The sequence below is a fragment of the Eulemur rufifrons genome, chromosome 6, assembly GCF_041146395.1.
Source record: "Eulemur rufifrons isolate Redbay chromosome 6, OSU_ERuf_1, whole genome shotgun sequence".
NCBI classification, from domain to species: domain Eukaryota; kingdom Metazoa; phylum Chordata; class Mammalia; order Primates; family Lemuridae; genus Eulemur; species Eulemur rufifrons.
Window position 1 is genome coordinate 66,799,760 of NC_090988.1, and position 14,451 is coordinate 66,814,210.

General features: G+C 38.6%; 2 protein-coding genes, 2 non-coding genes and 1 pseudogene across 5 annotated transcripts in view; 1 reads left to right on the forward strand and 4 right to left on the reverse strand.

Moving 5' to 3' along the window:
- Positions 1–439: 439 nt before the first annotated feature.
- On the reverse strand, positions 440–3,350 carry RPS13 (ribosomal protein S13). The gene is made up of 6 exons (XM_069469641.1): positions 3,287–3,350; positions 3,095–3,143; positions 2,831–2,909; positions 1,671–1,840; positions 1,100–1,200; positions 440–518 (listed from the first exon to the last, which is right to left on the reverse strand). Exons 1-6 carry the CDS (start codon positions 3,307–3,309, stop codon positions 485–487), a joined length of 456 nt encoding a protein of 151 aa, XP_069325742.1. The 5' UTR covers positions 3,310–3,350; the 3' UTR covers positions 440–484.
- On the reverse strand, positions 659–749 carry LOC138385500 (small nucleolar RNA SNORD14). Its single transcript, XR_011233735.1, has one exon. It is a non-coding gene; the product is annotated as a small nucleolar RNA SNORD14 (small nucleolar RNA).
- Positions 1,991–2,081, reverse strand: LOC138385501 (small nucleolar RNA SNORD14). Its single transcript, XR_011233736.1, has one exon. It is a non-coding gene; the product is annotated as a small nucleolar RNA SNORD14 (small nucleolar RNA).
- Positions 3,351–8,350: 5,000 nt separating the features above from the next.
- The window catches only part of PIK3C2A (phosphatidylinositol-4-phosphate 3-kinase catalytic subunit type 2 alpha), a 94,400-nt gene continuing 88,299 nt past the window's right edge, over positions 8,351–14,451 (reverse strand). For both annotated transcript variants that reach the window (XM_069471186.1, XM_069471185.1), the window contains 5 exons: positions 13,324–13,441; positions 13,160–13,232; positions 12,713–12,822; positions 12,503–12,628; positions 8,351–10,334 (listed from right to left, as the gene is read on the reverse strand). In XM_069471186.1, the coding sequence (XP_069327287.1) occupies positions 10,152–10,334; positions 12,503–12,628; positions 12,713–12,822; positions 13,160–13,232; positions 13,324–13,441 (610 nt within the window). In that variant the 3' untranslated portion in view covers positions 8,351–10,151. The remainder of the gene's footprint in view (positions 10,335–12,502; positions 12,629–12,712; positions 12,823–13,159; positions 13,233–13,323; positions 13,442–14,451) is intronic.
- Positions 13,909–14,110, forward strand: LOC138385480 (small nucleolar RNA U3; annotated as a pseudogene).

Sequence of the window (14,451 nt, forward strand, 5' to 3'; positions counted from 1 at the left end):
CTCAAGCAATCCTCCCGCCTCAACCTCCCAGAGTGCTAGGATTACAGGCCTGAGCCACCGCGCCCGGCCTCCAGTGACACTTTTATGTATTATTTCTAATGCTACACTGTGGTTAACACATCACACGTCTCAGTATTAATATCAAACGTATTAAAAATACTTAGAAACATTTCTGCCATGATATCAAAACAAAGTCATTACTTCCTAGTCTCTTCCCATTCTCCCTGTATGTATATAGCAATCACCTCTGAGATTAAAAACGGCTCAGCTAGTTTAAGGAACTAGTGAAGGGATGCCATAGATGGAAACGATCTTACGGCTCCCTGTGGAATCACACAATTACAATAACTGAGCTAAAACACTTCCCCATCATAAAAGACCAACACATATTATCACTGATACGTACTAGTTTTTAACAGGAAAAGAAATACAAGACTTGCTTTTAGTTAAACAATGATTTTATTGCTTGAGTTCATAGACAAATTTATGCAACCAGCGCAGAGGCTGTGGATGACTCACTGAAAAGGAAAAAGGGGGAGAGAAAAATCAAGATTAATACTGGTCTTCCATATCCATTCACAGAATTTCCCTGCTAATGGAGTTATTTGCAAACAGCTAAAATCAACCAGCTCATTGTGCTCAAGCATAATGAAGACGCTCACTCAGACATCCAAGGAAGAACTGGCCAACACAAGGGAAGACCTTTCTGGTGGAAACTGCGAATGTTTGGAAATCAATCATCACAGTGAGCAATTCATGGAAAAAATGAAAACAACACAAACACCTGGAAGCAGAGGTGTGAAATCAAACCACCCACTATCTAAGGGGGAGTCAAAAGGGCTTGCATGGTCTAAACCAAGGGTCTGCAAACTATGGCCCTCTGCTGGTCTAAAAAATGTTTCAGTAGAGCACAGCCACACCCATTTGTTTATGCACTGTCTGTGGCTGCTTGCCCACCACCATGGCAGAAAGAAAGAGTAGTTAACCATATGCCCCACAAGCATGAAATATTTACGATCAGGCCTTTTATTATATCTGCCACCTGATATTTACTATCTGGCTGACTCCTATTCTTGTTAACAAAAAAGGTTATACTTACTACTTCCAGTTGGGAGGAAGAACTCGCTTGGTCTTGTAATATCGAGCCAATCGATGAATTCGGCTCTCTATCAGAATCAGGCGGAATTTAGCATCCTTATCCTAAAAATAAACCAATACAATTCAAGACCGTCACCCAAATGACTTAACATTTTATCAGACATTAATGTTAACAAAAGAATGTAGAGCTACCATGCACTTTCTCTGATGAAAAGTTATCTAACACCCTGTAATAGAATCATAGACTAGGGTTCATGTGGCCAGATTAAGTCCTTAAGGGAATTCAGGCTTCCAGGATAACACTTCACAGGAATTACTTGCAGAACTCTGCAAAAAAAACCCCATACCCCAAAATTTTGGCTTAAGTGGATATACTATATTTAGGGGCACCAAAGATTAAAAAGAAATCTCTTCTAGTAGAATTTTTATTTCAAAGCAACTACAGTTGCTAGTTTGTGCCCAAAACCACCTTAGATAATTCAAATCAGATGCATTATTACATTTTACTGAAATAAGTTAGCATGAGCAGTTATTTCTATTTAGCACTAGGTTTTATTTATTTATTCTCCTACCTTCCTATTCCTCTCAAGATGCTTTCGAACAGCAACCGCTTTCTTAATTAAATGGTAGAGATCCTCAGGAAGATCAGGAGCAAGTCCTTTAGACTTAAGGATTCTCAAGATTTTATTTCCTGTCACAAAACGTACTTGTGCAACGCCATGTGAGTCCCTCAGGATCACACCTGAAAAGGGAATCATATATTGTAACTTCCAACACCAAACAAACCAGAGCTTGCGATGTCAATGCTCCGAACAAGCCACTTTCCAAGTTTCCTATCTGTAACATGGAGTCTCCTTTTATACATCACAGAAACAGTAGAACGCATGAAAGCTCACTCAGACATCCAAGGAAGGTTTTACCCAACACTTAGGAAAACCCTTCTGGTGGAAACTGCGAATGTTGGAAAACCATCATCACAGTGAGCTTGCTGGAATACAGATGACCAAAGGAAGCAATGAGATTTCTGTTATGTTTTTGTTCTATAATTAAAACCAACTGATATTAATTCTTAAAAAAAACTTAGTATCATTTCTTTTAAACCTCAAATTAATTCTGGCTACTTGACAGTGCATTATGTATTTTCTTTTTGTGTGTATGTCACACCACCACTAGACAATAAGACCCAGAAGGGGACATATTTTGTTCCTTTTTTTTTGGACTAGTGTATTCTCAGGGCCTAGACTGCGTTCAGAACATGGTAAACATTTGCTGAATGAAGCCACTTGCACAAAATCACACACAGCTGAAATTCAAACTCATCTAACTGTGAGCAAACACTCTGTGTAGCCAATTCCAACTCTTCCACTTAATAGCTGTGTAATTTGGGGCCAGTATTTAACTGCACTGTGCCTCAGTTCCTCAATTGTAAAATGGGGGGAATTACTAATATTTATTTCAAAGTATTGCTGTCAGAATTCAACGAGGTCAGTATAAAATGCTTAGAAGCATGCACCTAAGGATGCCTAGCCCATAGTAAATGCTCACTAAGTTTTAGCGTTTGCTAAATAATAACTTCGAAGTTGAACAAATAAAACTTAGGCCTCAGTCATCAACAGTACAGCCAGAAAAAAATGGGCAAACAATTTTCAAGGCACGTATAAGACACATTTAACCCCAGGGCCTTTTCCTACACGAGGGCCGGCGGAAGGAGCTACATTAGACAAACACTCACCGATCTGTGAGGGAGTAAGGCCCTTCTTGGCCAGTTTATAAATCTGCTCCTTCACGTCGTCAGACGTCAACTTCAGCCACTGTTTATGAAACACAAAGTGGCCTTAAGATGAAAAACCAGTGATGGCGCCAAGCACAGCGGCCCCATCTACCCGCAAAGCCGCGCTCCGCATACACACAGGTCCCCCACCCCGGCGCCGCTTCCCCCGAGCGACAAAGGCCACCCCCCTCCCCGGCTTCTCCCCGGTCCCCGCGCGCTACTTACAGTGGGGACGCTGCGGCGATAGGGCAAAGCCGACTGGGACAGGCCCTTCCTGAGGACAAAAGCAATCTCGGTGTCAGCCGGCGGCTCGTGCTATAGCAACCCAGAACATCGCCCCCGGCCCGCTGCCCACACTCCCTCCCTTCCCCTATCCCGCGGCCCAGCCCCGCAATCCGGCTCGGTGCCCAAGCTCACCCGGGAGCATGCATGCGACCCATGATGGCGGCGGTCGGGCAGCAAAAAGAGAGCGAGGTTAGAAGCGCCGCAGGAAGCCACCCCGCACGCAGGAAGTGACCTCACACGTCCCGTTGCCTCACAGCCGGGAGGCGGAGCCACGCTGCGAAGCCGCCGTCGTCCACGTGACTACACATCCCGAAATGCATTTCACCATCGCACTAGACGCCTCAGTGGGCCAGACGCTCATCCCGGCATGCATCGGTCTTCGGTTAGTCTCCTGGCCGGAGCGGGAAATTGAGGCAGACGCTAGCTTCCGATCGAAGTTCACTGCTCTGGCCATCTGTAGAAAGAGAAGTGCTGCCGGCGCCGAGATTGTAAAGGTTCGAGTCCTGGGCCCTCAGGCATGGAGTCAGTAGAGCTGGAGGGATCAGCCATACACAAGTGCCTCGTTCGTTCGCCAGCGCCAGGCTTTGTCTTTGCACTAGATCCCTCAAAGTCTGCCCCTGCCCGGAGTAAATTCACAGGTACAGTACCCTGTGATAAATACTACACGGAAGTAATGGTAGCAGCCACCGCCCAGCCCGCGCTTCCATTTTTTATCTCTAATCGTAACCTAATCTGCCGGGGAGGAGTTCACTGACGGTAACAAACCGGCTTAAGGATTTGAACCTGACCGTGGCGGACTCCAGCCCTTGCTACGCTGTTTGCCCTGCGCAGCGTTGTGGCGCGCGCGGCTCGCAGAGGAGGGGTGTTGGGCAAAGCCTTACCGAGCCACATACCCAAGTGAGAGGTGGCCGGCAGAGAAGAGTGTAGGGAACAAGATTGCAAAGCCCAGGAGGATGAGGGAATAACTGTCCACAAGTTTAAAGTAACTGGTGAAAAGTTGAAAGAACTCTAGGTAGTAAAACGTCCACTCCCACTGTTTTGATGAATAACTCTCCAAAACATTAGGAATTTCAATCAAATTGGGTGCTCTATTTGGGTGATCTGGTTTTTTCCTAGAAAAGATGCATTCTTATCATTAGCCAAATTTACATTTTTTTAGCCCAGTTATGGAATAGGTATCTTCAACTTAACATGACTCCAAATCCCGATCCCTGCCCTTAGTTGCCACTCCAGACCCTTCTATTTCAGTTAAACGGGACCCCATTTGCTAGACCTAGGAGTCTCCCTTTTTCCTCTGTCTCCCTTCCTTTAGAGTCATCTTAGCTGTACTACAGAAGTGTATCATGAATACATTACCCTCCCCCATTTCCACTGCTATCATCTATCCTAGCCACCATCCTCTCTCATCTGGGCAGCTCAGTGCGGTCCCCACTGTTTGTGCTCTTACTCATGTTCCCACTCTAAACATAACCCATTCCCCACCTAGCAGTCAGAGAGTGAGCTTTTAAAAACGTAGATTAATCTCTTACTCCCCTGCTTTCTCAATGCATTTAAAATAAAACCCAGGCAAGGGGCCATGGCTCATGCCTGTAATCCTAGCACTTTAGGATCCTGAGGCTGGAGGATCGCTTGAGGCCACCAGGAGTTTGAGAGCAGCCTGGCAAGAGCAGGACCCCCTCTCTACAAAAAATTTAAAAATTAGCCAGGTATGGTGGCTCGTGCCTGTAGTCCCAGCTACCTGGGAGGCTGAGGCAGGAGAATCGCTTGAGCCCGGAGTTTGAGGCTGCAGTGAGCTATGACACCACTGCAGTCTAGGCCAGGTGACAAAATGAGACTGTCTCAAAAAAAAAAAAAAAAAAATTAGCCAGCGTGGTGGCACCCGCCTGGATGACACAGCTAGACCCTGTCTCTAAAAAAATAAATAAAACTCAAACCCCTGGCCTGGGCTCTTGTCTTGCCACTTCCTCTCAACCCCCGTTTCTAAACATTCAAGCCACACTCACTCTTTTCTGACCCTACAAAGTGTTCCTTTCCTGCTTAGAGCCTTTCCTCTTGCCACTGCCTGAAGTGCTCTTCCCCGAGGTCTGGCTTTCAGATCCTGGCCTCCATATCATCTCAGGGTGGTCTTCCCTAAAGAGGACCATCTAAAATAGCCCTTCTGCTTCCCAACAAAATATCTATGGATTTGCCCATTCTGGACATTTCATATATATGGAATCCTATAACATGTGCCCTTTCATGTCTGGCTACTTTCACTTAGCTTGCTTTCAAGGTTCATCCATGTTGTAGAATCTGTCCACTCTTCAGTTGGTGGACATTTAGGTTTTTTCCTACTTTTTGGCTATTATGAATAATGCTACTATGAACATTGAGTACAAGTATTTGAGTATTTAAGTATGTAGGAGGGGAATTAGTAGGTTAATTATTCTGTTTAACTTTTTGAGGATCCATCGAACTGTTTTCCATAGCAGCTACACCATTTTACATTCCTACCAGCAGTGTCTGACGGTTCTAATTTCTCCACATCCTCATAAACACTTTTTTTTTCATTCTAGCCATCCTAGGGGCTGTGAAGTGATATCTCATTGTGGTTTTGAGTTGCATTTCCTTAATGACTAATGATGTTGAACACGTTTTCATTTGTTTATTGGCCATTTGTATATCTTCTCTGGAGAAATGTCTATTCAATATAAAGTCCTTTGCCCATTTTAAAAATGGACTTTCTGTTCTTGAGTTGTAAGAGTTCTTTATATATTATGGATATTAGGCCTTTATCAGGTACACTATTTACAAATATTTTATCCCATTCTGCAGGCTGTCTTTTTACTTTCTTGATAGTGTCCTTTGATGTACAAAAGGTTTTAGTTTTGATGTCCAATTTACCAATTTTTTTCTGTTGCTTGTGTTTTTGGTGTCTAACAATCCATCACCAAATCCAAGGTCAAGAAGATACATGCCCATGTTTTAAGAGTTTTAGATCTTATGTTTAGGTCTTTGATCCATTTTGAGTTAATTTTTATATATGGTATGAGGTAAGAGTTCTACACCTCATTCTTTGGCATGTGGTTAATCCAGTTGTCCCAGCACCATTTATTGAAAAAAAAAAAACACCTTTCCTCATTGAATGGTTTTGGAGTCTTGTGTGTCTTTCCTGGATCATTCTTCGAACAAAAATGGGCAAATAGTGGTTCTTGAAATGACAAATACAACAACCAAAATTAAAAAGGGAAATATATTGGCGAGAAGTCAAAAGACATACAAGAGACTGGAAAGGTCTATCATACATTTAACCAGAGTTCCAAAAGGAAATGTGGCAGATACAATGTTTAAAAAGATAATGGTTACCAAATATTCAGAAATGACAAAAGTTACTGATCCACAGATTTAAGAATCTTAAATAGGATAAATAAAAAGATATCTACACCTAGAAACATCTTAGTTAATATGAGGTTAGCCCTATGCTAATAACTGAAGCTGTGTGACGGATTCATTCATGGAGTTCATTATACTGTTGTCTACTTTTGTATATGCTTCAAATTTGCAGAATAAAGTTTTTCAGAAGATTAAGGATGAAATAAAGACTTTTTTTCCTGACAAACTATGTTACCTGCAAAACTGGCTTAACTGTTTGAGTTATTGTTCTTTCATGGTCTCTGGGCCCTTTTACATGTTATCCTAAGGTCAGAAAAATCACAGCCTCTCTCCAGTGTCATTCCAGGTTGAAGGTATTATATCAGAAGAATCTACATTTCTCAGTTCTGTAGATAAATCTGTAACATGGCTGTTGCTGTACTACTTTAAGTAAACTACCAAAGGCCAGGGACCATACTCACAGAAACATTTCACTTCTAAGAAATGGTGATGGGGCTATAGCAAAGTAGTAGCAAATCAAACCTTCGAAGAACTACACTCAGAACCCTGACTCTCTGGACATTTTTAGAGGCAATTAACAGGCTAGTTCTGAAATTCATGGTTATTGGACCTTAATAAACTCCTAGGTGAAATGCAAAAAATAGCAACAGTGAACCCTCATCAAAGTTTAGAACCAAAACTGTTAGTATGTGAAAAAGGAAAAAAAATGATAGCAGAGTTCCTCTATTCCAGAAATATTTTAATACAATCATAGTACAGTTATAAAGTCACATTCAATTCACTGAATATATTCAAGGTATTAATAAAAATATTATACATCTTTATTCACTACCTTAATACAATTAAAGTATTTTGGTTCTTATAGCTGAGACTAATTCCCATATTCATTCATATTTGCACTGCTAGTCAAACAACATGTAAGTAAATCTATTATGACAGTGGGGCTTCAGTCCTTTTTCAACTGAAGTCTAAGTATCAAAAGTGAACTTTTTTTTTCTTAAATGCCACAATACTTGAATCCTAGAAAGAACAATCAACCAATTTAAGGCAAGATATTGAAACTTTTATACAACTATAATTTGAAAAAAGGAATACTTTATCAAAGATCATACATGCCTTAACATTTAGATACCTATGGATTTATATAAAGGCAATTATAAAAACATCAGTGCAAGTTCTACATTGGGTTCCTCAGTAGAGAAAATAATAGGTTCTTGGAGTGAACCATTATCTTCAAATCCCAAAACACTGGCAAGAAGAAAGAATTCTGGTGCAGGACTTACATGTAGCATAATTATTTTTAGTCAATAAAGACAAGTATAAAATATTGTGATTATACGTAAAAATTAGTGTCTTGGCCAGTTTGTTTAAACTTTTGTTTTTCAGATTTACTGTAATGTAAGCTTTAAAAAAAAAAAGCTTAAAAATCCAACTAATTTAAAATTGATTGATAGTGTAGTAGTGCAAAGAGTCTCTCTTTTTTTTTTTTTTTTGGTATGGGCTGAAGATTAGCGTTTCACAAAGAAACAACTTATATTAAACTATATGTAAAATATATGTGTGTTTTAATGACCAAAGAAGGCACAAAATGAGTTAAATTAAGAGAAAACATTACCACTTATTCTGAACTCTTAACTGTACAGTGTTAATCATAATATACACTTTTAGATATGAATCCAGATTTCTTATTAAAAAGTGACATCACATATGCTAGCTCTATTATTTGTGCTAAGACACTGCTGTAACAGACTGTAAAAAGGCAGTACATGTTGAGTCCAATTGACAATGACCTTTTACCAAGACAGTACTTTTTTTTTTTTTTTTTTTTTTTTTAAACAGTGGCTAAGTGACAACTCATGGAATGGAATTAGGTCTCAAAAGCTTAAGTGAAAATTTCTAGTGCTTTTGCAAAGCTACTTACACATCTTAAGGAAATGTTAACTGTATGAGGAAAAAGCAAATGGTGGTGCTTTGATCTGCATTTTAATTAACTTATTAAATAGACAACACATTTTAACATTAAAAAAAGACACATATGATACTCATAGGTTTAACTCCAAATGGACCATTAGTGTTAGGCACCAAAAATTTCAAGTTTTTTTTTCTCTAATCTGTCCAACTGATACATTCTCATCAACTCTTCTATTTCTGCTCTGCAGGTATCACCATTTACGTTAAACATTTGCACAGTTCATAAAAATTCTATGCTAGGCAACTGAATCGAGATTGTCCTTTCTCTCTTAGTACTCTTCACTGCATATTTTGTCAGTTTTCTCACAGCAACCAGTTTGCTACAATCTCTATTACCATTTAAAAAGTATCTGAATTTCTGTTCTAACCATGAGAGTTCCTATCTCATTCATATATGTTTTTAACCCAAATTAAACAAACATGTCCAAAGTTAATTAATAAAAATTAATGTTCTCAATGGTTACTGTAGAATAATTCCAATCCTATCTCTTATGATTCTGAATCCCATTATATTAAGGAAAATAATTCTTTCATGTGAATGTACAATGTTTACAAATGTAAGTAAGACAGTTTACAAGACAAATTTCTGTAACGGTCTATATTAAAATTTAGTCTGGACCCTAAAATTCTTGTCCTGGGCCTCTTGTGAATAGTCTGCCCTACTCAGGAATGGGCACACAGGTGAATAATTTTCACTTGTTAATGAGGGAGTGGAGTATAGACATATAGAAGTGAAATGACCAAATTTCACTTCAACAGCCCTGGGAAAAAATAAAGGGTTATAATGGAATGATGGAATTTAGGGTATAACTACGTTGATGAATCTTGTTTAGGTACTGGGCAACAAGAACTTAAATCAAATGGCCTGATTGTTTAAATAACTAAGTCACACATCAGAAGTAGAGAAAATGATCTTTTTGTGGGGAAAAATACTAGTATATGTACATAATTTCTTGTTTAATAAGTTGAAAGTGAGTGAAAACTACTTATTAATCATTTATCAAATCAGGAAAAAAGTCAGAAATGAAGTGCCAGGGAAGCATAAAAAGTTAAGGCACCATTATTTACAACTTCAGTGATTGGCACTTATTCTGACAAAAGCTCTTTTTTAAAGACATGAATAAAAAGCAATATTATTTCTTCCCTACTTCTATAAACTAGTTAGTAGTTCTTAACATAGCTATCTACTACTTGTGCTTTGCTTTTCAGCCCTGTGAATAGCAGCTGCATTTTATGGTAACATCCTGCATCTTTCCTTTACTTTGGTGTTTGTGAACATACACAGTGGTAAAGACTGTAAAAGGTGCATAAGAGGAAAACAATTATGCTGTGTCTATATAGGAAACAATGCAAAATAGTTGGCTGAACTGATATAGTACTGTCTCAAAGTCTTTTTCAGGACTTACATATTAAAGTTTAGGGTTTGTAGTATTCAGTATAATGACTTTAAAACAGCAATGGCTTTCAAAAATTCATAAAGGTTAGTTATGTGACTCTTGGTCCAACAGATGTGTTGAAATGCAGCAAGTATATTAACTTTATAATTTCTGTCCAAGTATAAAAATACTATGCAAAGTTCATAAGTGTGTATGTGTGCATGTGCGCACACGTGTTTATAACTGTTCTTGCTTCCAAAGCTCAGAAATTCACTAGTTTACAAGTAAGTTGCAGCAGTCAGCTGATACCACTTAACAGTCTCTTTGCTCAAGTTGAAATCCTTCAAAGGCAGGGTTATTCCACCCAAGAAAAAATTCTCCCGCAGTGATTCTGCACTGAGTACACTTAGTTGAAGTTCTCTCTGTCTTAGGGTTTCTTTGCTATATCCACTGTACACAAGCTACAGCAAAAGAAAAAAGAAGCAATAAATTACAAGTTAAATTTTGTTCAGGGGTGGGAGGGGTGAGAGATAAAAACTTACCTATGGGTACAATGAACACTGTTCTGGTGATGGGCACATTAAAAACCCTGACTTCAGCAGTGTCCATGTAACAAAAACATCTGCACCCCCTTAATATTTTGAAATTAAAAAAATTTGTTTGGTTTCTTGGAATATTTTAAGTGAAAACATGAGAATATTAGCCAAAGAGTGACTGTAATGAATGACATTGATTATGACACATCTGGTGGAATTTGTCTGAATGCTTTAAGAAGCACATTTTATATTTCAGGATTCTTAGGTTGTACTATCATTCCTGTGAATGACTGACACAGAGTTGTACAAAGCAGTACCAATCACTGGCTAAAAAATAAAAACTAGAAACATGGTTTTTCTGAGATGGAGGTGATGGGGAAGGGAAAAGAAATTTCATGGCAATATACCTTAAGATGATTTAATAGCTAGGAAAGAGAACGGAAGGAAGCAAACTGGGAGATAGCATAATTATTTTACAAAAAAGGGATTAAAATTTCCGTTCATTGTCTTTTTTTGTTGGATTTTATATATCATGGAATGATAATTTGATTATTCGTACTTCAATATGAATTTGCCAACTAAAAATGCAGTTTGCAGCAAATCCATAATGTTACAAGGCTATTCTGTGTCAAATTCAACACATTTAACACTTAGAATTATTTTTCCAGAAAGCCTCACCATAAGTTCTGAGAACCATCTCCTAAATCTAGTCCTCCTCACTGTTTGATTAAAATAACTAAAAACAAAACAAAACCAAAAACAAACAAAAACTGATATTTCATTTCCTTGACAGCACAACACAACTAGGAAAAAAAAGCCAGTGTACTACTTTTTGAGACTAATAACAAATTGGTCTTTACCAAGAATTGTATATGCTTTTAAAAAGGTGAAAGGATCTTCTATAGGTTTTAATAAATTCTTAACATTGATGGAAATTCAGAATTATTTGTTTCCAATCTCTAATCAGACATTTTTGTGCGGATATAATATTAACATACACAAATAATGTGTTTACCCTAAAGAAACAGTTGAATAAGGGGGAGGAGGGGACTTTATCAGGTTTTAATAGGTTAGTAAGTTTATAAGTTAATCATGGGTATCTCAGCAAAGTCATAGTTATGCTCCACAGCGTTCATTCAGCTGATGCTCTGCTTATTGCTTTCAATTTTGGGCCTCTATTTTAAGACACTTACTGACAGAGTGAAACATATCTGAAGGAGAATGATTTTGAAACTATGTCCTATCAAATGAAGGTAAAGGTACTGAAGATGTCTTAAAAGGATAAACAGGAAGGATATTTGAACTTCAGTTATCTGAGGGGCTGCCACATAGAAGGAAGAAAAGCGTAGTTCCATGTGGCTCCAAGAGGTACAATTAAGACTCCACAGGTGACTGCACATAGTCAAGATTTCAGCTTCAGTATAACAAAAAATCTAGACCAGGCGCAGTGGCTCACGCCTGTAATCCCAGCACTCTGGGAGGCCAAGGCCGGTAGATGGTTTGAGCTCAGGAGCTCAAGATCAGCCTGAGCAAGAGCAAGACCCCGTCTCTACTAAAAATAGAAAGAAATTATCTGGCCAACTAAAAATATATATAGAAAAAATTAGCTGGGCATGGTGGCGCATGCCTGTAGTCCCAGCTACTCGGGAGGCTGAGGCAGTAGGATCCCTTAAGCCCAGGAGTTTGAGGTTGCTGTGAGCTAGAGGCCGACGCCACGGCACTCACTCTAGCCCAGGCAACACAGCGAGACTCTGTCTCAAAAAAAAAAAAAAAAAAAATCTAAGAGTTGGAGCTGCCCAGACAAACTAGATGGCCTCAAAGAATTTTAAGTGCAGACTGGACAACCACTTTTTGAGAGTATTATAGAGGGGGGTTCATGCACTGGAGGAGTAGTTGAATTATGGCTTCCCAGGTCTATGACTGAGAACTCTATTCTACACCATTTTGTTAAATACCATTAGACTGTTATTGACTTACTTTTATAACGAATAGTTCAGCAATTGATACCCAAAAACTTAAAATTTAAAATGTTTTAAAATTTAAAGTCTCAAAACAACAAACCAAGGAAATGTCTAGAAATTATTTTAACTTACCATTTCATTGAATGTTGGATTCCTAGTTTTTCGTGAAATTTTGGTTTTACGTTTGGATGTTTTGTGGGTATCTGGAAGTAGGTATGTTTTGACATATGGATTTGGGTCAGCCCCATCTTCAGTAACCTATAAAGAAAAGCAGTCCCTTAACAGTAATGCTTCCTACCAAGGTAGGGGTTTCCTCTACAATCATTATTTTTAATCACTCACAAGATCTTTGATGTGCATCACCATGATGAAAAGAGTACCATTTCGGTAAGAAACAGATAATTTCACCGCTCCTCCTATTTGACCTGGAGTAGGACTGAAGGGACCTGCATCTGAAAATACAGAAATTTTCATCTTTATTTTATCCTGCTTACAAGTGCTCAAGCTGCAACAAAAGAATTTTGCTTTAGTTCCAAGACCATCACATGTGGTGGGAGCAGAGAGGAGGGGAAAGAGGAGTAAAGAACCAGTTAGGCCACTGATTTATACGTCTTCGGTAATCACACTCTATTAAGAAAGTTATTTTTATTCAGAAATAGATTAGCTTAGAAAGAATACCCTCCTCCCATTCTCACTGACCACAGCCAATTTTTCTACTGTCGTTCTACCATTCATTAAAAAGTTATAGACTTGCAGGTCATAAGTTACCCACAAAGAAAAAAAACTCACCTGCAGACCTAGCTATTCCTTCAGCTTTCTCATCACGAAGTAAAGGGTGGAAAAAAGTACAAACAAGATCACACTAAGATTGAAAAGAAAAAAGATTCATTAGCTTAAATACGAAGTAGCACAAAAGATATAGTAAGTTAATACTTCTCATTTAGGAAGGTCACCTCTGCTACATCCGTTGAAGCACTCATCAAACTCTGTAAGTAACTGTTTAACTCAATTTTCCTTTTGGCTGCTACATCTTTTATATGTGTTCTTCCTAGAACCATCCTATTGGGAAAGCTACAAAAGAAAAACAAAAGCAAGTGGGATTTAAATAATCAAGTACAATATTTACTTAGAAATATACTTTTTTATATAGAGTTTTAATTCATTATAATTTTTTGTGATTTCTCTTCAAAGTACTGGAGATGAAATAATTCAATTACCTACCCATCATCCTTTTATGAGCCTTGGTAGAAACCATGCATGTTTTGCTAACTTGCTGTATTTATTACTTATTTTCTACTATTTCTTCTCAAATTTAACCATTCCCAAATATTTTATCCAAATCTGATCTCTAAAAGAATCATTACTCGATTCTTTTAGAGTACTCACAGCTATCATAGACACCAGTAAAATCTACAATTAATAATAAAAGGCCTAAGGCCTAAGTAAGGTACTGAAAGCATAATCTAAATTCCACTTATTTTGGTGGCAGTGGAAAGATGACACCACACATGGAAACAAACTCTAATACCCACTTCACTTCCTTCTTACTTTGAAATCCAGTCTGAAAAGAATATGAACAACTTGACACAGGAAATCTACTGGTCATTAAGCTACATTAAAACTGAGGGGTTCTGGGTGTGAAGCTGGCTCTTGGTGCTGCTTTGCTGCAACTGCCATTTGCCATGTTGATCATTCTCTTCCTTTTGGAGAGTAAGAGGGAAAGAACACAGTCTGAGTGGTTTCCATTTACGTAAAAAATAAAAACCCTGAAGGTTTCCAAAGAGTATCAGATATAAAACTAAGCACTAAGATTTTAATTAACAGTCTTGATGTTTGCCTCAGTTTATTATCAGAGGAGCTCAGCGTGGCCCATAGTAGATTACTTTTGCACTGATTTAGAATCTGACCTTTTTTTTTTTTTTTTTTTTTTTTTTTAAAGACAGAGTCTCACTCTGTTGCCTGGGCTAGAGGGCAGTGGTGTCACCATAGCTCACTGCAATCTCAAATTCCTGGGCTCAAGTGATCCTCCTGCCTCAGTCTCCCAAATAGCTGGAACTACAGGCGCACACCACCACGCCTGG